This window comes from Glycine soja, chromosome 19 (genome assembly GCF_004193775.1).
Source record: "Glycine soja cultivar W05 chromosome 19, ASM419377v2, whole genome shotgun sequence".
NCBI classification, from domain to species: Eukaryota; Viridiplantae; Streptophyta; class Magnoliopsida; order Fabales; family Fabaceae; genus Glycine; species Glycine soja.
The window spans coordinates 12548023-12572474 of record NC_041020.1 but is presented as its reverse complement, the minus strand read 5'-3'; the positions used below and the strand labels follow the sequence as shown (position 1 = coordinate 12572474).

At 37.1% G+C, this 24452-nt stretch overlaps 2 protein-coding genes across 2 annotated transcripts; both read left to right on the top strand.

The window, feature by feature from the left end:
- Positions 1 to 7469: 7469 nt before the first annotated feature.
- Positions 7470 to 8639, top strand: LOC114398603 (uncharacterized protein At2g29880-like). Its single transcript, XM_028360782.1, has 3 exons — positions 7470 to 7760; positions 7855 to 8271; positions 8592 to 8639. Exons 1-3 carry the CDS (start codon positions 7470 to 7472, stop codon positions 8637 to 8639), a joined length of 756 nt encoding a protein of 251 aa, XP_028216583.1.
- Positions 8640 to 8915: 276 nt separating this feature from the next.
- LOC114398120 (protein ALP1-like) lies at positions 8916 to 10198 on the top strand. The gene is made up of 2 exons (XM_028360270.1): positions 8916 to 9374; positions 9465 to 10198. The coding sequence occupies exons 1-2, from the start codon at positions 8958 to 8960 to the stop codon at positions 10161 to 10163; spliced, it is 1116 nt and encodes a 371-aa protein (XP_028216071.1). The 5' UTR covers positions 8916 to 8957; the 3' UTR covers positions 10164 to 10198.
- The last annotated feature ends 14254 nt before the right edge of the window (positions 10199 to 24452 follow it).

Below are 24452 nucleotides of genomic sequence, written 5' to 3'. Positions count from 1 at the left end.
ATGCTTGGGTGATTTTTTTTTTCAGGAACATTATTAACAACACACATCCAGAGGGAATTCCATTATGTGATTAGTTGCTACAGTACCAGTGTAATCCAAATTTATTGTCAAAAAAATATTGTTTCAATAAAGAGTTGATAGCAACTATGTGCCAAAGAAATCTTGTGTGTTGTTAAAAATGGAAAACATAGAAGTTGGGGCTGTGAAATATGAGCCATGGGTTACCAGGAAAATATGAGGTAGGTGCTCTCTTAGAACCTAACTTTGAATCCAAAGAAAAACCATGAGTTAATTGTTAGCCAGGCCACATTACAAGCCTAAAAAGTCCTTAGTGATTCACAATATGTATGTATGATTACCTTAACTAATATGAGGTGCAATTGGGAGCATTAGTTCACTTGTTGAATTAAAAACACTCATAGTTGAGACACTTTTGTGCTAAGGGAATCACTAGCCTTGTGAGGAAGGAAGTGTGGTAAGTCTGCCCTGACAAAGTTCTCAATTGCTAACCTTTTTCATCTCCATGTGCATTCCTTCATGTTTTCACCAAAATATCATGACAAATTCAACTTTGAGAATCAGTCATTGAAAGGTTTGAAATGGTTCACAGTTATCTCATGTGTTGGTACATTCAAAACTTGTCAAGATTTTCCTTTCGCTTGAGGACAAACAAAGATTTTAATTTGGGGGAGTTTGATAACTATGAAATTTTGGTTAAAATGATAGTCAATTTTGGTTAAGAATGATTAGAATTCCTTTACTTTACTGTTGTTTTTGATGAAATAATGAGGAATTTAATATCATGTAATTTTTTTACTAGTAGGATTCACAAGAAGTAAATTACAAGTGCTTTGGAGGAAAATTGATGCAAAAACTTGAAGAAAAAGATAAAAAAGAGACAGCTCGCTTAGTGCACAAGCCAGGCTCAGCGCACTTCCTCGCTTAGTGGTCAAGCTCAAGCTTAGCATGAAGAAGGCCCATGAAAAAGCCCAAAGGTGCGCTAAGCGCAAAATCCCGCGCTAAGCGCATGAACTCCTCGCTCAACCCAGACATTGTCACGCTCAGCACGTTATCGCCCTGCTAAGCCCATAAGGGGCAGGCTTAGCACGAGGTCGCGTGGATTTTAAGCTACCTTGGGCCTATAAAAGGAGTTGAAAGCAAAGGAGAAGGACACATCGAGGCTCAGAGTTCTCTATTGAATACACCCAAGCCTAAGCATCTCTCTTAGGGGAAATCCCTCTCTCTCTAGCCATTCTCCCCTCTTCCTTTATCCATCCTTTTCCTTCTTCCATCCACATTATCCCATAATGTGTAAAGTCTATCATGGCAATAAGAGAATAAACCCCTTCGGTTGGGAGCCTAGCAGCCAACACCCTTGTAACGTAACTTCTTTTACTATCTATTAAATGCAATTTATGGTTCTATTGTCTATTTTCTACTCTTCATTGTATTGTATGGTCTCATCATCCATGCATTTGTTTAGGAATTATACATTGGGAAATGGTAATCTCTTAAAAACTGGAAAAGGAGATCTAAACAATTCATTGCTAGGGATAGAGTGATCTTGTTTTGCCTATGCATACATCTCCAAACTTCATGCAATTTACTATTTTATCTCTTTAAAGGGATTTGGGAGAGAGAATAGATAAATTGTTCTTCATCGTGAGGGATCAGGGTTGAGTATCTTAGTAGATGTGGGTGGAAATTGGAAGAGCATTAAATAGAGAAACACATTAATATTGCATCAAGGGTAGTTAGACATGCTAGGCCCCAACATATTTAAATTCTGAAGTTATTATATACATTTAATCTTGTTTATTTTTCTTTCCTTTTATTCTCCAATTCCTTATTTCTTCTTTCTATCTAAAAATCCTTATCTCTTGCTTGCAAATTGGGTATACATCAACTCAAGTACAAATAAAGTTCTTGTGGATTCGACACTCAGACTTCCAAGTAAACTTTACTACTTAAGATGAATTGGTAAACTTGCCAATGAGTTAACACCTATGTGAGCTCTCCATCAACTACTCTCTGTGTCACTCAAAGACCTTAGTTCATGTTCGTCGGTACAAACGCAGAGCTCTATATACCTAATTAAAGGCAATTTAGTATAGATTTCAAAACAAGGTTAATAATAACATTCGGGGTCAAATACCCTTGTCAAAATAAAAGGGGCTAAGGGGTGTTACGAGTTCTACTACAAGGAGGCGTCATTTTGAAATTTCGATCATGCCAATGTTACCCCCTCTAGCAAAGGTCATGAAAATAACATCAATTTTATAAGAAGATAACTTTTACAACTTCACATTTTCAAGGGTTTTTCAAAGGGAGTGTAAAAATATCCTATTACAGTACCCAAAGCAAAGACATACTAAGAAAAGCTCAAACTAACTAGGACAAAGACATAGAAGTCAAGATTACCTTAGAGAAACTACGAAAAAATGATTAAGAGCTTGTTTCTCTACTGAATCCTTGAGGTGGATTTTGAGGATTCTACTTTGATTAAGACATTCCTCTTTGTGTGGTGGTCCAGTGGCAAGCAACGATGGCTCATGGTGGCCACCGATTGTCATAGGTGGTGGAGGAGAACTTTCTAGGATGGTTTGGGCGGAGTTTTGAGAGAGAGAAGTGTGAAATCATATTTTTCACACTAAATAACGTATTTATAATTTGCTTTGGGTGTTGAACGTGACTTTTCGGTTGAGCGCAATTCCTTTTAGGTTGGGATATGCACTCAGTGCGACATTTCGTGCTGAGCACAATTCCTCTCGACTTGGAATTGCACTTAGCGATATTTCAAAAAGTGTTATTTTGAAAATCCCAGTGGTCAAACTATGGGACATGGGTAACGAACCTACAATCTAAATTTGAAGATGATCCAACGGTTAATGAGTTTGGGATCATGGTTTTACCATAATAGGTTTAAGTAAAACTTGAAATCTCATAATTTTAACCTAAGTCAATAAAAGTCCACATAAATCAACATCCACTCAATCAAATCACACATGGCTAGTTCACACAACACCTCAACTTATCCAAATCAATTAAATAATCAAATAACATAGGAAATACATTAAACTATCGATTTACACTTAGCAAAATTTTAGGGCGTTACATATATCAAATTTGGTGGTAATGTGGTGAACCAAGTAAAAGCATTTTTTATTAAAGAACTAGAAAAATATTTCATTTCAAGAAACTCATCAATGGCTAAATCACCACATTCTATTTGAAAGCAGACTACATGTTCTATAGTATTTTCTTCTAATTCACTCGCAAATTTTGAAATTTTAGGCACCTTATAACCCCTCAAATTGTAAAATATAATCAAGGAAGGCAGAAACAAAATAAGGTGGTTGTGCATTTCTTGTTTCAAAACCATGCCTATTCAAGGCTTGTTCAATTATTTGATTGATTTGAGGATTTTGAATTGCGTCAAGGCCTAAATCTCTGTTAGGGCCATTATGTCCTCAAAGTATTTGATTTCGTTTCATGTTAACAAGAACTTCATCTGCATTTTGGTTTCTATTCACCAAACACAAAGTTTGGTTGTTCTTTATCATTTACTAACCGTGTTGAGGCATTAACTTTATTTTCAAGATTATTATTATTAACAGGTCTCTCTTGCACTGGCATTTTCTCAATTATATGTTTATTCCCAAGTTGCTTTCTAGGAATGGCTAAAGTATCTCCTATTCGAGTTAGGATACCATTCATTTGTTGATAACTTTCATTGGTAGTTCTGAACAAAGGATTAAAAATTGTGGCCATGTGATTTTTCAAAGTATTAATCATCTCATGATTACTATTGTTTATTTATTTCCTAAAGACTGCAAATGTTTTGTTAGAAACACCTGTGGAGACCATGCTACTATCTCCTGTTATCCTATCTTCGATAGGAACTCTCATATTTCTTAATTGGTCAGCATCATAAGAATGGTTGTTGCCCCCAAGTTCAAAAAGCCTATTGGACGCCTACTAACTACAATAGGTGGTATTGCATTTTGACTTTGAGGCATAGGTAGACTCAATTGTGGCATGTTCGTTTTGTTAGACAATGGTGGCATACCCCCATGGTCTTGTATTAGAAATGGTGGGGTACTTGTAGTTGACACTACATTATTTTGTAGCAAAAAAGTTTTGATGGCAGTTGTCTGGACTTGTGAACAAATCGTGTTTTTGCCACTTATATTTATGGGGTTGTTGTTTGCATGACTAACTCCCATAACCATTTCATTACTTACCTCAAAAGGTAGATTTGTTTGGTTTTGTTCATTGTTGCTACTGTTATTAGTAGAAATGTTCACAACATTATTATTATTACTACTACTACTACTACGGTTTCTTTGACTCTTAGTTGTCATTCTACCACTTCTTAACAACATAAAATTCTCTTTAAAACTTATTCTTAAGATTGCATTTTTTGGCAAACTAGTCTCATCGAGCGTGCCAATTTATTAATTGTGAAACTTGTACTTACTCCTCGAAAGGAATTGTCATACCCTAATTTCGTCCGGGGATAATTGTTCACCAACATTCGGATTTTCGCCGATCAAATTAAGTTGCTTAACATCAATCACTGCGCAATCTGTAGGGTTTCACGATGTTACGGAAAGAAATGAGCAAGATACTCAGAATGGGGGCAATTTTTTCAACATGGGGTCTTTTTCCAGTCGAGTTGTGCTGCTTAACAGCGATCACTGCGCGATCCGTAGGGTTAGGCGACGTTTCAGAAGGAAATGGGCAAGAAACTCAAGATAGGGGCAAAATGGTCCATTCTGGAACATTCCTCAACCTCTGGGCCCACTAGATGACTTAGGAAGGAAGCAACCAACTCGCCTAGGCGAGTTGGCCGGTAAGCTCCTCCCCCTATTTTGCTATAAATAGGCATGAGAGGCTGAGCGGAAGGGGTTCAGCACCCTTGGCAAGCATATTTCACTTAAAATTAGTGAGAAGAAGGAGAAAGAAAAAGAAAATCAAGCGCTTCCGTAATGCTTCCGTTGATGGTGCATTCAACTTCTTGAATTTTAGTTCACATTTTGACCACTTTTGACTATACTCTTCTATTTTTCTCGAAATAATTTCATCGAAAATACATATAAGTTTTATAACCTAGAGAAATTTTACATAATAGAGGTAAAAAAATACTATTGCATTTTAAGTTTTTTTTCATAATACTTTTTATAAATTCATTTTTTTTATTAATTAATTATCTTTCTTAATATAAAGTTTGTTTTATTTTTCAATTTTCAAACTCATTACTTTTATGACTTTTATATCTTGTTATGTTATAGGAAAATTTATATGCTTCTATAGCTGGTCCAAAATGAGGATCCCAAATTACATGAGCTATAGGTCATACATGTAAAGGATCCTCTATTCATGCCTCAAAATTTCTTGTCAAGCTACATGAAACAGATTCCTACATGAAACAGATTCCCGAAGTCCATAGAAAAATTAGTGTTAATTGCCCAAAATGAGAAGCAAAAATACTATGATAAAGACGTTTGTTGATATCATCATGATGGCTTGAAATTGTACATTTTTTTATGTACATTTTCCTGTAAATTTTGTGATTTTATTGTGAATTTTCTACAACATTTGCTATAAATTTGGTAAAAATGTGGTTTTTACAAGTTGTTGAAAATTCATAAAAATGTATTTCTTATATAAATTATGTTTTTATAAAAATAATTAATGTTTCTTGTAATTCCCCAAAAGAATTATAGATAAAATTTATATTTTTTATTTAGTATTAAATGAGAATATAAAAGTTATTAAAAACTTGTGAAATGTTATTAATAATGTAAAAATATTTTAATACCATAAGTTAATATTTAATATTTAAATAATATCAAATAATTAATTGCTTAAGACCATTCACAATGAATAATATTATCAATATTTCATTTATATATTTTAATCTTAATTTTATTTTAGTCCCTTCAGATTTTTCCTCCAAGCTCCGCCATTCTTGCCAACAACACTACATTTTATTAGCTGGTTACATAATATTTTGATAATTTTTAATTTTTTATATTTTAAAAAAGTGAATGGACTATGACCCAATCAAGAACTAAGCTAAATTAGTCTGCTCAACTCAAAAATGACTGTTCTATTGATAACTCAAATACTTAGCTTGTTCTCTTCTTTCCTTTCCCTGAAAACTCGTCATTTTTCAATAAAAAAAAATTATCTTTCCCATTTGTTCAATGGTGTATTGGATTAAGATTTCAAAGGATTTTAAAAGACTTTTTTATGATTAAAAAGTCTTGTGGTATTCAATCAAGACTTTTATAAAATATAAACAAATCTTGTGGTATTCAATTAAGACAATAAAGATTTTTTTTTCAGGGCAACAAAATCTGTTGGTATTCAATTGAGATTTCTTACCACTTTTAAAATGTCTTTTGGTATTCAAAAGTAAATAGATTTTGATGGATTCTTTTGTGGAATGGATTTTGAGAGACTTTTTAGTTAGAAATACACATAAAATACTCCTCCAACAATCTCACCCAAACCCTTGAGACTTTTCATAATCTTCCAAAGACTTTTTCTTCTCCTGCCGAACAAGACACAAACCACTACCAGGTTCATTCTCTTACAACTTTTCAATCAATTTTACCTATTTTTTTAATGGCAATCGATAGTCAATATTGTTCATACTATATGTATATTACGCAAATCAAAAGAAAAGGGTGTTGTATATGCTTCAAGATTTCGTATTCATATTATTTTCAACGTCCAGGCAATGAATATGCATCAAAAGAATGGCAATTGATATGCATCAAGATTTCATATTGCTTTTTTTTTAGTACTGTATATGCAAATCAAAATAAAAAACTCTTTTTTTTTCTGTTTCTTCAACTTGTTTTTTTACAACGTCCATTATTATTATTATTATTTTCTTGTGTTATTATTAAAATGTTAATTATTAATGTGTTATTATTATTTTTTTGACAGCGTGTTATTATTATTATTATTGTGTTAATAATTTTTTAATTGTTATTGTGTTATTATTATTGTTATTTTGTTAATAGTTTTTTTTTAAATGATTTTATGATATATGAGTATTATTTTTATGGAAAATGCTAACATGTGCCCTTAAGACACTTGTTAGTGTATTATGTATAGAAATTTTGTATTGAAAGTTGTGCAATTTACTTTTTTAAAAGTAAAAAATTGTTGTTTTTAAGACATAGTTACTATTGGAAGTATCCTTAACATGTGCCCTAAGTGCGCATGTTAGCATGACCCTTATTTTATTATTAGGTAGTTTTTTTTATTGGTTTTTCTATTGAATTGTATATTATTCGGGATATAGTCACTATACTTTTGACAATTAGGAAACAATAACTATTTTTGTCAAATAACTAGTTTCTTATATATATATTAGCGATCAAATGGGGGATTCACAAGAAAATAACAAAGGAAAGAGTAGAGACAAAGATAATTATGTATCTTGGACTATGGAGGATACCAATGAGTTGTTGCACCTCTTGGTGGATGCTATGAATAGGGGATTGCGTGATGCCAATGGGTCACTTAGCAAACAAAATGTAGAACGAATAATACTTCCTCAACTCAATGCAAAAACTAAATTCCCTAAAACTTATAGTCATTATTTGAGTCGGATGAAGTGGTTTCGAAACCAGTATAACATGATGTCAACCCTTATGCGCAACAACTCTGGCTTTGGATGGGACCCAATTGGAAAAACTTTCACTGCTCATGAGGATGTATGGAAAGATTACTTAAAGGTGAGCTAAGTTCATAATATTTTAAATATATTAATAGTTATAAATTTAGTAAATTATAATATTTGTAGTATATTAACAATGATTTTTTTTTTAGTCCCACCCAAGTCACAACAAAATTCGAGGAAAAAGTATGGTTGATTATGAGTATTTGAAGATCGTTGTTGGGGGTGGAGTTTCTAGCGGGAATAATTCTATATCAGTCGATCCAGATGATACTGATGCAACAACTTTTGAGCCAGAAAATAGAACTGTTGGGATAGAAGAATTTTCATATGATCCTAATAGTGATACATTCATAACACCAAATAACTATGAACCAGCATATCAGCCTCCATCACCAAACCAACCAAGTCCACCATCCCACCCCCCTTTAGATTCAGAGGTTCCCATAGAAAAACAAAACTGTCACAAGCGAAGGAGATCCGAGTATGGAGGGAGTTCAAGCGCTGTTGGGATCAACAATCAAGGCAACGTTCTGGAAAATCTTTCTGTTGGCATTGGGACTATTGCTGTGAATTTTGAAAAAATATCCAACATGATGGAGAAAAGAGAAAAAGATAGAGATAGAGATAGAGAGCTCGAGGGTATTATTTGGGATGTTATAAAAGAAATTCCAAATTTGGATGACATAACGCGTTTCAAGACAGCTGAATTGTTAAATACTAAAGCAAAAAAAGATTTTTTCTTGAAGATGTCACCGGAAGAACGCTCATCTTGGATAAACTTTAAGTTAGGGAATAATTAATATTTTGATCATCTATTATTAACATATTATTTTAAACATCGTGAGTTTGTTGAACTATATCTTTTGGGTCTCTATTTTGGTTGAAGTATTTGGTTTGTTTTTTGGTCGAACTATTATGGTTGTATTTTGGTTGAAATATTTGGTTTGTTTTTTGGTCGAACTATTATGGTTGAAGTATTTAGGTTATATATTTTGTGAAATTGTTGTGGTTAAAATTTAGTTATATTTATTTTATATATGAATTTGTATTAACTTTGATATTAACTTTGATATTGACTTATAACCATGACCATGACATAAAGAACGAAGAAATGGATGGAGATATATATAATGAAGATACAAATGATGAAGATATAGATGACGAGGAAACAAATGAAGAATTTTATGAAGCCACACACACATATGTGATGGCAATTTATGCTTTAATAGATATATTAAATCAGTTTTTGAATATGATGCGTGGTGAACATATTGAACGTCCATTAACTCGACGACAAATTACTAGTCGGGGATATGACTATATACACAAAGCATTAAACGATGATCCTGCAATCTTTCGACAAGTATATAGGATGTATCCTGATGTATTTCGAAAGTTGTGCACGATTATAAGAGAAAAAACACCTTTGGAGGATACAAGATTTATTTGTGTTGAAGAAATGCTTGCATCATTCCTACAGATTGTCGGCCAGAACACTCGATATTGTGTAATCCGCAATACATTTGGCCGATCACAATTTGCTACAAGTGAAAATTTTCACAAGATTTTGAAAGCTCTGAACTCATTAGCACCTGATTTAATGGTTAGACCAGGCTCAACTGTGCCTGCAAAAATAAGGGAAAGCACAAGGTTTTATCCTTATTTTAAGGTATGTGATCATTATCTAATTATAACAAAACTATAATTATAATTGTGATTATTATAATAATATTTATGATTATTGATACACACACTTTAGGATTGCATTGGAGCTATTGATGGTACACATATTCCCGCATCAGTAAAAGGACGAGATGTAAGCAGTTATCGTGATCGTCATGGAAATATATCACAAAATGTATTAGTTGCTTGTAACTTTGATTTGGAATTCATGTACGTTCTTAGCGGGTGGGAGGGTTCAGCACATGATTCCAAGGTGTTAAGTGATGCTTTGGCAAGGAAGAATGGACTTAAAGTGCCCCAAGGTAAGTATTATCTGGTGGATTGTGGATTTCCTAATCGACGCAAATTTTTAGCCCCATATCGAGGTGTACGATATCATCTACAAGATTTTGCAGGTCACGGTAATGACCCTGAAAATGAAAAGGAATTATTTAATCTTCGGCATGCATCCTTAAGGAATGTGATTGAGAGGATATTTGGTATTTTTAAATCGCGGTTCACAATTTTTAAGTCAGCACCTCCATTTCTATTTAAAACACAAGCAGAGCTTGTGTTGGCATGTGCAGCACTTCATAATTTTCTTCGCAAAGAATGTCGTTCTGATGAATTTCCAGTGGAACCTACTGACGAATCTTCATCTTCATCTTCAGTGTTACCAAATTACGAAGACAATGATCATGAACCCATTGTTCAAACACAAGAGCAGGAACGAGAAGATGCTAATATATGGAGGACTAATATAGGTTCAGATATGTGGAGAAATGCTAATAATTAGGCGAACATGAAGTGAGAATCACTTTGTTATTATTTTTTTAGGTAATAATGACTTTGTTATTAAAAGGTTTAAAATTTCTATCGTTTTTATTTTCTTTATTCAAACATTATAATTTATTTATCATCTTTTTCATTCACTTTTGTAACTTCCGTTATTTTTTTGTTTAAAATGTATTAATCTTTCAAAATCTTAAAAATCCATAAAGTACTTTGAAATCTTAAAAATCTGTGTTAGAAATCCATTAAAATCTTGGGTTAAGAATCCTGATTGTAAAAAGTCTTTTAAAAAAAATCTTTTAAAATCCCACAAAATCAATACAATCCCACATAATCTTTTAAAATCTTCAAGATTGTTTTTGTCAAAATATTCTCTCAAAATCCCAATCCAATACACCCCCCTAAGTTTTCCTTTTTTTATTGAAAATATTAAAAAAGGAAATAAAAAAGACAGGCTGCAAAGGTGTGCTTTGGCGCATCACAGCATTTTGATCAAAATGGGACAATAGAGGAGACAATTATTTTAACTCTTTTTTCGGTGTAGTTTCGATCATGTGATATAAATAAAACTTATTGAAACTCTTCTTTTTTCTTAAGATTGAATGTGTGTTTAAGAATACACTTCATAATAAATTAGAATATCAATCCTATATAAAAAAACACTATCAATTAACTCAATTTTGTAAATTAAATTTGAATGTTCCTAAGATAAAAATAAAAATTATTTGTTGTTAAAATAATTTATGGCAAACCGAAAAAATTATTGGCTGAGTCGCGGACAATGTCGCTTTCTTTAAGACGTTTCGTGGCACTGCCAAAAATTGTACAAGCAGGCTATCAACCACGAAATCCCCAGGATAAAATAGCACAGATCACTGTATAAGATTCTCACTGCATTGAGGGAACCTTTCCAGAATTACACCTTCTTGTATGACTTGAAAAATCACTCTAAAGCCACCCGAACATATGACTTGAAAAGTCACTCTAATAGCCAATCGAAAAATATGACTTGAAAGAAAGAGGGAGAAGTTTGCCGGAAATACATCAGTTGAAATATGGGAGGGAGAAAGAAAAGTTGAGGAAATGCTTCTCAACTAGGACAAGAAAAAATGAAGAAAGGGGCTCTCTATATATAGGGAGTGAAACACTATTCAAGTGTTTACTCTGAGCGATGTGGGACTTGAAGTTTTTCTTTTCTTTTCTTTTTTAAACTTCCACTCATTGTCTCATTTGTTCTAACAATCCCCCACTTGAAATTTGAAAAAAAAAATTCGAGGATTTCATAAAATTGTGCATAAACAAAGGTGTCATACAACTTGAACCTTTGCATAGTGAGTAAGATTTAGATTTTACTAGAGTGACTCTAAGTCTTGAACTCTATCTCCGACATCAAACCACACACAACCTTTTCATAGGTGTATTCTATAAAGCCCGTGCGTTAAAGGTCATGCACGTCTATCCCGGTATAGTGAACGCTCTAGAAATTTTTGCCCAAAATTTCATATGAAGCGGCCCCCAAAATTTCACATAGGTGAGTCTATCAAGAGTACTCCTGTAGCCTAGGTACTCCACTCAACATAGAGTATAGATCACATTAAGAATTAAGAATTTTTTCATAACTCATCCTCTTGTTACTTCAGGAATCATGCTACTTTCACTTATAACGGCATGTTCATCTCATATCACTTCATAACTTGTTATTACCCATTGAACCTAGTTCTTGGGATCTCCAGTCATTTAGGTCGGGTTACCATCATGAATGATCATCGCAGTAAGGGCAATAGTCCCATTCTTTTAGAAGTGTTATGGACTTTCTCTCTAGCTAATCCTTTCGTCAAAGGATCTGCTAAATTATCATCAGTGTGTACGTGATTCACTCTAACAGCTCCTGTTGAGAGTAATTCTCTAACAGTGTTGTGCTTACGACGTATCTGTCATTTCTTACCATTGTAATAACGGTTCTCAATTTTTGCAATAGTTGCGGTACTATCGCAATGGATCAACACAGCTGGTATCGATCTTTCCCATAAAGGAATCTCTGCAAGTAAGCTTCTCAGCCAACTTGCTTCCTCACTAGCAGTTGCTAGTGCTATCATCTCAGATTCCATAGTGAACAGAGCTAAGATAGTCTGTTTCTTTGACTTCCAAGAAACAGCCCCACTAGCTATGCTAAATATATAGTCGTTGGTTGCTTTGGAATCATCTAAAAGAGTATTCCAATCTGCATCGTTGTATCCTTCAAGTACAGCGGGAAACCTTTTATAATGTAATCCAAGGTTTATGATTCTTTTAAGGTACCTCATTACCCTTTCAATAGCGTGCCAATGCTCCATACTAGGCCTGCTGGTAAACCTGCATAATAATCCCACAACATAGGCTATGTCGGGTCTAGTACAATCAGTGGCATACCTAAGGCTTCCAATGATACTTGCGTACTCAGTTTGTCGTATACCTTCACCAGTGTTCGTAAACAGTTTTACACTTGGATCATATGGTGTACTAGCAGGTTTACAGTCAAAGTAATCATATTTCTTTAAGATCTTCTCAATGTAGTGAGATTGATCCAGAGAAATTCCCTATTTTGACCTGGTAATCTTAATACTAAGGATTACACTTGCTTCTCCGAGGTCTTTCATATCAAAGTTGTTACACAACAATGATTTCACATTGTTCATAACATGAATATTTGAACCAAATATGAGAAGGTCATCGACATATACACATATGATAGTGCAAATATTATTTACAGATTTGTAGTAAATGCATTTGTCACTTTCATTCACCTTAAACCCATTCGAGACTATTAAGTTATCAAACTTTTCATGCCACTGCTTAGGTGCTTGTTTTAGACCATACAAAGATTTATCTAACATGCAGACTTTATCTTCTTGTCCATGAATCACCAACCCTTCAGGTTGCTCCATATAGATTTCCTCTTCCAATTCACCATTTAAAAAAGCATTTTTAACATCCATTTGGTGTATCACTAGACTGTGAATAGCAGCAAGAGATATTAGCACCCGAATAGATGTTATTCTAGTGACTGGTGAAAAGGTGTCGAAGAAATCCACATTCTATCTTTTCCTAAAACCCTTGGCTACAAGGAGAGCCTTGTATTAATCCACAGTACCATCAGGTTTTAGTTTCTTTTTCAAGATCCATTTACAACCAATCGGTTTGCAACCAGGAGGCAAGTCTACTAAATGCCAGGTCTTGTTAGATTCTAAAGAATCAATCTCATCATTAATGGCTTCTTGCCACAAGTCAGCATCCAAAGAAGACAAAGCTTCTTGGAGGTTTGATGAATCCTCCTCTAATGTATAGGCCATATAATCGGGCCCATAGTCTTTAGCAATTATTGCTCTCTTACCTCTTCGAGGCTCTATTTTTTGTTCTGGTTGTGCAAGATTTTCACTACTAATAGCAGGAAGATGACTGGATGAAGTACCCCCACTATTCCTTAATTTAAAAGGAAATTTATTTTCATAAAAATTAGCATCATTTGACTCTATGATCACTTTTGCGTTTAGGTCATAAAACCTATACACTTTGCTATTAATAGCATAACCAATGAACACACATTCATAGGTTCTACTTGCGAGTTTAATCCTCTTGGGGTCTGGAATCCTTACATAGGCCAGACATCCCCAAGTTCTCAAATAGGACAAATTTGGTTATCTTTTCTTTAATATCTCATAGGGAGATGTCTTGCTTTTTGATTTGGGGATTCTATTTAGCACATAACAAAAAATTAATAAAATTTTGCCCCACCAAAAAGATGTTGCACTTGAACTCAACATAGTAGCTACAACTAATTCTGTAAAAGTTATGTTCTTTCTTTCAGCTTTACTGTTCATTTCAGGTGAATAAGGACCAGTCGTCTCATGTATGATTCCATGCAAATTATAAAACTCATTAAACAAACTAGAATCATACTCTGTGCCTCTATCACTTCGAAGTTTCTTAATTTTCTTATTGAATTGATTTTCAATTTCTGTTACATATAACTTAAACATGTCAAACGCTTCACTTTTATTTTTCATAAGATATACATATGTATAATCAGAGCAGTCATCAATAAAAGTGATAAAATATCATTTTCCATTTATGGTCAACGTTCCTTCAAATTCACATATATCAAATGTATTAAATCCAATGGCTCAGATTCTTTAACTAGTGATTTATGTGATTTCTTAGTTATTTTAGATTGACTGCAAAAAACACATTTTTCAAAGTGATTTGAAGATAGCTTTGGAATAAAACTTAAGTTACTCATGTTAGATATGCAATGACTATTTATATGGCAAAGTCTAGAATGCCAGGTATTAAAATCACACAGCAAGTAAGCAGAAGGAGAAACTTTATTAATATCAAGATTCAATTTGAACATGCCATCAGTGGCGTACCCTTTCCCTACAAATACCCCATTCTTGGTCAAAGTAAATAAATTTGCACCTATGGTCTGAGTAAACCCAGCCCTGTTTAAAAGAAAACCAAAAACCAGATTCTTTCTCATCTCTAGAGTATGCATCACATCTTTAAGGATCAAAGTCTTTCCAAAGGTAAACTTTAGTTCAACATCTCCAGTTCCAGCAACAGTAGTGGTGTGGGAATCACCAAGCAACACTTTCTTATTTTCAACATTCGTGTATGTTTTAAACATAGCACGATCATAGCAGACATGGCGGGAGGCGCCAGTGTCTACCCACCATCCATCTGATCCTCCAATCATATTGATCTCAGTTATCACAACTATGTATGGCTCTTGAGCCATGTTAGCCTGGGGAGCACCTATCATTGAAGGATTTCTGCATTTACGTGTCATATGTCCTGGTTTGCCACAATTGTAGCAGAGGAATGGTTCACCAGGATTATTCTTGGCAGGTGGATGTTGTCTAGCATGTTGGACCCGTGGGGGGTTCTTGTTGCGGTTGGAGGTATTGTTCACATTGTGGTTCTGATTCTTAAAGTTTTTGTCTGTAGGCTTCAGAACTGCACCTGTGTTCTTCCTTTTAGTGTTGTTGTGAGACACAACCAACAATTCATCTTTCTGATCTTGTCTGTGTGCCTCTTCCTCAATGCGCAGACGTGTGATCAGAGACTCCAAAGAGAATTCTTTGGTCTTGTGTCTGAGAAGGTTTTTGAAATCCTTCCAGCCAGGAGGCAGCTTGTCTATGATGACAGCAACCTGAAATTGCTCATCCAAAGCCATACCCTCTGATATGATATCATGAGCAATTTTTTGTATCTCATGGTGTTAGTGCTTAGCTTTACTAAGCTTTAAAAGATTGGCTAAGATTTTGTTAAAACATAAGCACTTAGACAATGAAGGAAAGCTGGAGTTGCTGCACATGATGTCCAACGTTATGTCAAAGAATAAGATCGGGCTGCACAATGCACAAGGCAAGATAAAGTGTCAAATGAAGAATTGAAGCTGCAGGATTCACGATGTCGGATACAATGTCCAGGACATCCTGCCTGAAAATACTGGAATTGCTAAAAGCATTGAAGCTGCAGGATCCACGATGTCGGATACAATGTCCAGGACATCCTGCCCGAAAATACTGGAGTTGCTAAAAGCATTGAAGCTGCAGGATCCACGATGTCGGATACGATGTCCAGGACATCTGGCCCGAAAATACTGGACATATAAATCTGTTATATCTTTAACAGATTATTGTGCAGTTAGCAAGAGATTAGATGATCTATCTTTAGGAACGAATTAAAAGATAATTAAAGTTCGAATTACAAACTAGAAGAGTTCGTTCAGGGAATAAAGATTAAAGATAAAAACTAAAAGATCAAACTGTATCTTTTAGATCTTTAAGTGCAGATTTTCAGGAAGAATGATAGATCTCATCCAGCACAAGCTGTTGCAGCCCAGAAACGCACACTGCTATATAAACATGGAGGCTGCACGAGTTCTGTACCAAGTCCGGGATTGAAGAGTTATTTTGTGAGTTTTGGGACTTGAGTCTTTTGTGAGCCACCTTGATGGTACACTAACATCAAGTGTTGGACCTGAGTGTGTAGAGTTGATCTCTTGTGTGTAGAGTTGATCTCTAGTGTGTAGAGTTGATCTCTTTTGTTCAGAGAGCAATCTCTGGTGTGTTTTTGATTTGATTGTAAACACGGGAGTGTGATTGAGAGGGAGTGAGAGGGGTTCTCATATCTAAGAGTGGCTCTTAGGTAGAGGTCGCACGGGTAGTGGTTAGGTGAGAAGGTTGTAAACAGTGGCTGTTAGACCTTGAACTAACACTATTTTAGTGGATTTCCTCCCTGGCTTGGTAGCCCCCAGATGTAGGTGAGGTTGCACCGAACTGGGTTAACAATTCTCTTGTGTTATTTACTTGTTTAATCTGTTCATACTCCCAAATATAATCTGCATGTTCTGAAGCATGATGTCGTGACATCCGGTACGACATCTGTCATCGGTATCAGAATTTCAATTGGTATCAGAGCGGGCACTCGAAATCACTGAGTGAGATCTAGGGAGATAAATTCTTATGAACATGGAGAAAGAAGGAGGACCAGTGAACAGACCACCAATTCTGGATGGAACCAACTATGAATACTGGAAAGCAAGGATGGTGGCCTTCCTCAAATCACTGGATAGCAGAACCTGGAAAGCTGTCATCAAAGGCTGGGAACATCCCAAGATGCTGGACACAGAAGGAAAGCCCACTGATGGATTGAAGCCAGAAGAAGACTGGACTAAAGAAGAAGACGAATTGGCACTTGGAAACTCCAAAGCTTTGAATGCTCTATTCAATGGAGTTGACAAGAATATCTTCAGACTGATCAACACATGCACAGTGGCCAAAGATGCATGGGAGATCCTGAAAACCACTCATGAAGGAACCTCCAAAGTGAAGATGTCCAGATTGCAACTCTTGGCTACAAAATTCGAAAATCTGAAGATGAAGGAGGAAGAATGTATTCATGACTTCCACATGAACATTCTCGAAATTGCCAATGCTTGCACTGCCTTGGGAGAGAGAATGACAGATGAAAAGCTGGTGAGAAAGATCCTCAGATCCTTGCCTAAGAGATTTGACATGAAAGTCACTGCAATAGAGGAGGCCCAAGACATTTGCAACATGAGAGTAGATGAACTCATTGGTTCCCTTCAAACCTTTGAGCTAGGACTCTCGGATAGGGATGAAAAGAAGAGCAAGAATCTGGCTTTCGTGTCCAATGATGAAGGAGAAGAAGATGAGTATGACCTGGACACTGATGAAGGTCTGACTAACGCAGTTGTGCTCCTTGGAAAACAGTTCAACAAAGTGATGAACAGAATGGACAGGAGGCAGAAACCACATGTCCGGAACATCCCTTTCGACATCAGGAAAGGTAGTGAATACCAGAAAAGGTCAGATGAAAAGCCCAGTCACAGCAAAGGAATTCAATGCCGTGGGTGTGAAGGCTTTGGACACATCAAAGCTGAATGTCCCACTCATCTCAAGAAGCAGAGGAAAGGACTTTCTGTAAGTCGGTCTGATGATACAGAGAGTGAACAAGAAAGTGATTCTGACAGAGATGTGAATGCACTCACTGGGAGATTTGACTCTGCTGAAGATTCAAGTGATACAGACAGTGAAATCACTTTTGATGAGCTTGCTATATCCTATAGAGAACTATGCATCAAAAGTGAGAAGATTCTTCAGCAGGAAGCACAACTGAAGAAGGTCATTGCAAATCTGGAGGCTGAAAAGGAGGCACATGAAGAGGAGATCTCTGAGCTTAAAGGAGAAGTTGGTTTTCTGAACTCTAAACTGGAAAACATGACAAAATCAATAAAGATGCTGAATAAAGGCTCAGATACGCTTGATGAGGTGCTACAGCTTGGAAAGAATGTTGGAAACCAGAGAGGACTTGGATTTAATCCTAAGTCTGCTGGCAGAACAACCATGACAGAATTTGTTCCTGCCAAAAACAGCACTGGAGCCACGATGTCACAACATCGGTCTCGACATCATGGAACGCAGCAGAAAAGGAGCAAAAGAAAGAATTGGAGGTGTCACTACTGTGGCAAGTATGGTCACATAAAGCCCTTTTGCTATCATCTACATGGCCATCCACATCATGGAACTCAAAGTAGCAGCAGCAGACAAAAGATGATGTGGGTTCCAAAACACAAGACTGTTAGTCTTGTTGTTCATACTTCACTTAGAGCATCAGCTAAGGAAGATTGGTACCTAGATAGCGGCTGTTCCAGACACATGACAGGAGTCAAAGAATTCCTGGTAAACATTGAACCTTGCTCCACTAGCTATGTGACATTTGGAGATGGCTCTAAAGGAAAGATCACTGGAATGGGAAAGCTAGTCCATGATGGACTTCCTAGTCTGGACAAAGTACTGCTGGTGAAGGGACTGACTGCAAACTTGATCAGCATCAGTCAGCTGTGTGATGAAGGATTCAATGTAAACTTCACAAAGTCAGAATGCTTGGTGACAAATGAGAAGAGTGAAGTTCTAATGAAGGGCAGCAGATCAAAGGACAATTGTTACCTATGGACACCTCAAGAAACTAGTTACTCCTCCACATGTCTATTCTCCAAAGAAGATGAAGTCAAAATATGGCATCAAAGATTTGGACATCTGCATTTAAGAGGTATGAAGAAAATCATTGACAAAGGTGCTGTTAGAGGCATTCCCAATCTGAAAATAGAAGAAGGCAGAATCTGTGGTGAATGTCAGATTGGAAAGCAAGTCAAGATGTCCCACCAGAAGCTTCAACATCAGACCACTTCCAGGGTGCTGGAACTACTTCACATGGACTTGATGGGGCCTATGCAAGTTGAAAGCCTTGGAGGAAAGAGGTATGCCTATGTTGTTGTGGATGATTTCTCCAGATTTACCTGGGTCAACTTTATCAGAGAAAAATCAGACACCTTTGAAGTATTCAAGGAGCTGAGTCTAAAACTTCAAAGAGAAAAAGACTGTGTCATCAAGAGAATCAGGAGTGACCATGGCAGAGAGTTTGAAAACAGCAGGTTTACTGAATTCTGCACATCTGAAGGCATCACTCATGAGTTCTCTGCAGCCATTACACCACAACAGAATGGCATAGTTGAGAGGAAAAACAGGACTTTGCAAGAGGCTGCTAGGGTCATGCTTCATGCCAAAGAACTTCCATATAATCTCTGGGCTGAAGCCATGAACACAGCATGCTACATCCACAACAGAGTCACACTTAGAAGAGGGACTTCAACCACACTGTATGAAATCTGGAAAGGGAGGAAGCCAACTGTCAAGCACTTTCACATCTTTGGAAGCCCATGTTACATTTTGGCAGATAGAGAGCAAAGGAGAAAGATGGATCCCAAGAGTGATGCAGGAATATTCCTGGGATACTCTACAAACAGCAGAGCATATAGAGTATTCAATTCCAGAACCAGAACTGTGATGGAATCCATCAATGTGGTTGTTGATGATCTAACTCCAGCAAGAAAGAAGGATGTCGAAGAAGATGTCAGAACATCGGGAGACAATGTAGCAGATACAGCTAAAAGTGCAGAAAATGCAGAAAACTCTGATTCTGCTACAGATGAATCAAACATCAACCAACCTGACAAGAGACCTTCCATTAGAATCCAGAAGATGCACCCCAAGGAGTTGATTATAGGAGATCCAAACAGAGGAGTCACTACAAGATCAAGGGAGATTGAGATTGTCTCCAACTCATGTTTTGTCTCCAAAATTGAGCCCAAGAATGTGAAAGAGGCACTGGCTGATGAGTTCTGGATCAATGCTATGCAAGAAGAATTGGAGCAATTCAAAAGGAATGAAGTCTGGGAGCTAGTTCCGAGACCCGAGGGAACTAATGTGATTGGCACCAAGTGGATCTTCAAGAACAAAACCGATGAAGAAGGTGTTATAACCAGAAACAAGGCCAGACTTGTTGCTCAAGGCTACACTCAGATTGAAGGTGTAGACTTTGATGAAACATTCGCCCCAGTAGCTAGACTTGAGTCCATCATATTGTTACTTGGTGTAGCTTGCATCCTCAAATTCAAGCTGTACCAAATGGATGTGAAGAGCGCATTTCTGAATGGATACCTGAATGAAGAAGCCTATGTGGAGCAGCCAAAGGGATTTGTAGATCCAGCTCATCCAGATCATGTATACAGGCTCAAGAAGGCTCTCTATGGATTGAAGCAAGCTCCAAGAGCTTGGTATGAAAGGCTAACAGAGTTCCTTACCCAGCAAGGGTATAGGAAGGGAGGAATTGACAAGACTCTCTTTGTCAAGCAAGATGCTGAAAACTTGATGATAGCACAGATATATGTTGATGACATTGTGTTTGGAGGGATGTCGAATGAGATGCTTCGACATTTTGTTCAACAGATGCAATCTGAATTTGAGATGAGTCTTGTTGGAGAGCTGACTTATTTTCTGGGACTTCAAGTGAAGCAGATGGAAGACTCCATATTCCTCTCACAAAGCAAGTATGCAAAGAACATTGTCAAGAAGTTTGGAATGGAGAATGCCAGCCATAAAAGAACACCTGCACCTACTCATTTGAAGCTGTCAAAAGATGAAGCTGGCACCAGTGTTGATCAAAGTCTGTACAGAAGCATGATTGGGAGCTTACTATATTTAACAACTAGCAGACCCGACATCACCTATGCAGTAGGTGTTTGTGCAAGATATCAAGCCAATCCTAAGATAAGTCACTTGACTCAAGTAAAGAGAATTCTGAAATATGTAAATGGCACCAGTGACTATGGGATTATGTACTGTCATTGTTCAGATTCAATGCTGGTTGGGTATTGTGATGCTGATTGGGCTGGAAGTGCAGATGACAGAAAAAGCACTTCTGGTGGATGTTTCTATTTGGGAACCAATCTTATTTCATGGTTCAGCAAGAAGCAGAACTGTGTATCCCTATCTACCGCAGAAGCAGAGTATATTGCAGCAGGAAGCAGCTGTTCACAACTAGTTTGGATGAAGCAGATGCTCAAGGAGTACAATGTCGAACAAGATGTCATGACATTATACTGTGACAACTTGAGTGCTATTAATATTTCTAAAAATCCAGTGCAACACAGCAGAACCAAGCACAATGACATTAGACATCACTATATCAGAGAGCTTGTTGATGATAAAGTTATCACACTGGAGCATGTTGACACTGAGGAACAAATAGCAGATATTTTCACAAAGGCATTGGATGCAAATCAGTTTGAAAAACTGAGGGGCAAGCTGGGCATTTGTCTGCTAGAGGAATTATAGCAGCTACTGCTATCTGAACGTGCTCAAACGTCTCACTTAACATTAATAGCACGTTCACTACTAAGCCAAAACAAATTCGACCGTTGCTTCACACGTCCCTCTACATTCCTCATTCAAACTTATATTTTCGTGGTAATCTCGTTTTCAGCATTCCCCAACAGCTCTCAGAAATTTGCGAAATCATTCCAAACGCTCTGCTTTTCCATGGCTACCTCACCAAAAGAAACTTCAGCTCTTGGTTCACCCTCTGTACCATCATCCCCATCATCCACCAAAGCGCCATCAATCCAGGAACAACCTGAATTCCATATCCAACCCATACAGATGATTCCTGGTCATGCCCCTGTTCCTGAAAAACTGGTTCCCAAACGACAACAGGGTGTGAAGATTTCTGAAAACCCTAGCCTTGCAACAAGTCCTAGGGAAGTGGACACAGAGATGGATAAGAAGATCCGCAGTATTGTGAGTAACATTCTGAAAAACGCCTCTGTTCCTGATGCTGATGAAGATGTTCCAACATCTTCCACCCCAAATGCTTCTGTGCCTGATGTTGAGAAAGATGTTCCAACATCTTCCGCCCCAAATGCTGAAGTCCTCTCTACCTCCAGCAAAGAGAGATCAACAGAGGAAGATGATCAAGCCGCAGAGGAGACTCCTGCACCACGGGCACCAGAACCTGCTCCAGGTGACCTCATTGACCTAGAAGAGGTAGAATCTGATGAGGAACCCATCGCCAACAAATTGGCACCTGGCAATGCAGAAAGGTGGAAATTCGTGTATCAACGCAGACTTGCCTTGGAAAGAGAACTGGGAAGAGCTGCCTTGGATTGCAAGGAGATCATGGACCTCATCACGGCTGCTGGACTGCTGAAGACTGTCACCAAGTTGGGAGATTGCTATGAAAGTCTAGTAAGGGAATTCATTGTCAACATTCCCTCTGACATAACAAACAGAAAGAGTGATGAGTATCAAAAGGTATTTGTCAGAGGAAAGTGTGTTAGATTCTCCCCTGCTGTAATCAACAAATACCTGGGCAGACCAACAGATGGAGTGGTGGATATGACTGTCTCTGAGCATCAAATTGCCAAGGAAATCACTGCCAAACAAGTCCAGCATTGGCCAAAGAAAGGGAAGCTTTCTGCAGGGAAGCTAAGTGTGAAGTATGCAATCCTGCACAGGATTGGAACTGCAAACTGGGTACCCACCAATCATACTTCCACTGTTGCCACAGGTTTGGGTAAATTTCTGTATGCTGTTGGAACCAAGTCCAAATTTAATTTTGGAAACTATATATTTGATCAAACTGTTAAGCATTCAGAATCCTTTGCTGTCAAATTACCCATTGCCTTCCCAACTGTATTGTGTGGCATTATGTTGAGTCAACATCCCAATATTTTAAACTACACTGACTCTGTGATGAAGAGAGAATCTCCTCTATCCCTGCATTACAAACTGTTTGAGGGGACACATGTCCCAGACATTGTCTCGACATCAGGGAAAGCTGCTGCCTCAGGTGCTGTGTCCAAGGATGCTCTGATTGCTGAACTCAAGGACACATGCAAGGTGCTGGAAGCAACCATCAAAGCCACCACAGAGAAGAAGATGGAGCTGGAACGGCTGATCAAAAGGCTCTCAGAAAGTGGCATTGATGATGGAGAAGCAGCTGAGGAAGAAGAAGAAGCAGCTGAGGAAGAAGATGCTGCAGCTGAGGAAGAGGAAGATGCAGCAGAGGATACAGATTCAGATGATGATGATGATTCTGAAGCCACCCCATGATCATCAGACCTTTATGTTTTTTGCTTTTACTTTTATTAGCTAAAGGGGCATGTCCCTTTGAACAATGGTTACTATTGGTCTGTAATATTTGCACCTTAAGCTCATGCATTCTACTTTTGTCAAATTCTGTCTAAAAAGGGGGAGTAATAGTTATGCATGATTTGGGAGTAATGGTATTAATATGTATGCAATAGTAGTATTATGCATGATGTATGATTTTGAGAAGTAGGATACGATGTATGCATGATTCATGATTTTGAGGGGGAGACTGCTGCTGATGATGACTGATGTAAGCTACTAGTAGCTGATAGAAGATGCTGCAGTAAGAGCATGAAGACAGGGGGAGCAAAAAGCTGATGTCACATGAGATGTCTCGACATCCTTGAAAAGACTAGTAGCTGATAGAAGATGCTGCAGTAAGCATGGAGACAGGGGGAGCAGGAGCAGAAAGCTGATGTCACGTGAGATGTCTTGACATCCTGGAAACGATTTGCAACTTGTCTAAACTACAGATTCCGCTGTGCTTGATTACTCTGATAATGAAAGTTGCTGATCCCACTTGCATAACTGCTCGTACCTGCTCAGGAAGTGTCTAAGTATGTTTTAGACAAAATTTGCCAAAGGGGGAGATTGTTAGTGCTTAGCTTTACTAAGCTTTAAAAGATTGGCTAAGATTTTGTTAAAACATAAGCACTTAGACAATGAAGGAAAGCTGGAGTTGCTGCACATGATGTCCAACGTTATGTCAAAGAATAAGATCGGGCTGCACAATGCACAAGGCAAGATAAAGTGTCAAATGAAGAATTGAAGCTGCAGGATTCACGATGTCGGATACAATGTCCAGGACATCCTGCCTGAAAATACTGGAATTGCTAAAAGCATTGAAGCTGCAGGATCCACGATGTCGGATACAATGTCCAGGACATCCTGCCCGAAAATACTGGAGTTGCTAAAAGCATTGAAGCTGCAGGATCCACGATGTCGGATACGATGTCCAGGACATCTGGCCCGAAAATACTGGACATATAAATCTGTTATATCTTTAACAGATTATTGTGCAGTTAGCAAGAGATTAGATGATCTATCTTTAGGAACGAATTAAAAGATAATTAAAGTTCGAATTACAAACTAGAAGAGTTCGTTCAGGGAATAAAGATTAAAGATAAAAACTAAAAGATCAAACTGTATCTTTTAGATCTTTAAGTGCAGATTTTCAGGAAGAATGATAGATCTCATCCAGCACAAGCTGTTGCAGCCCAGAAACGCACACTGCTATA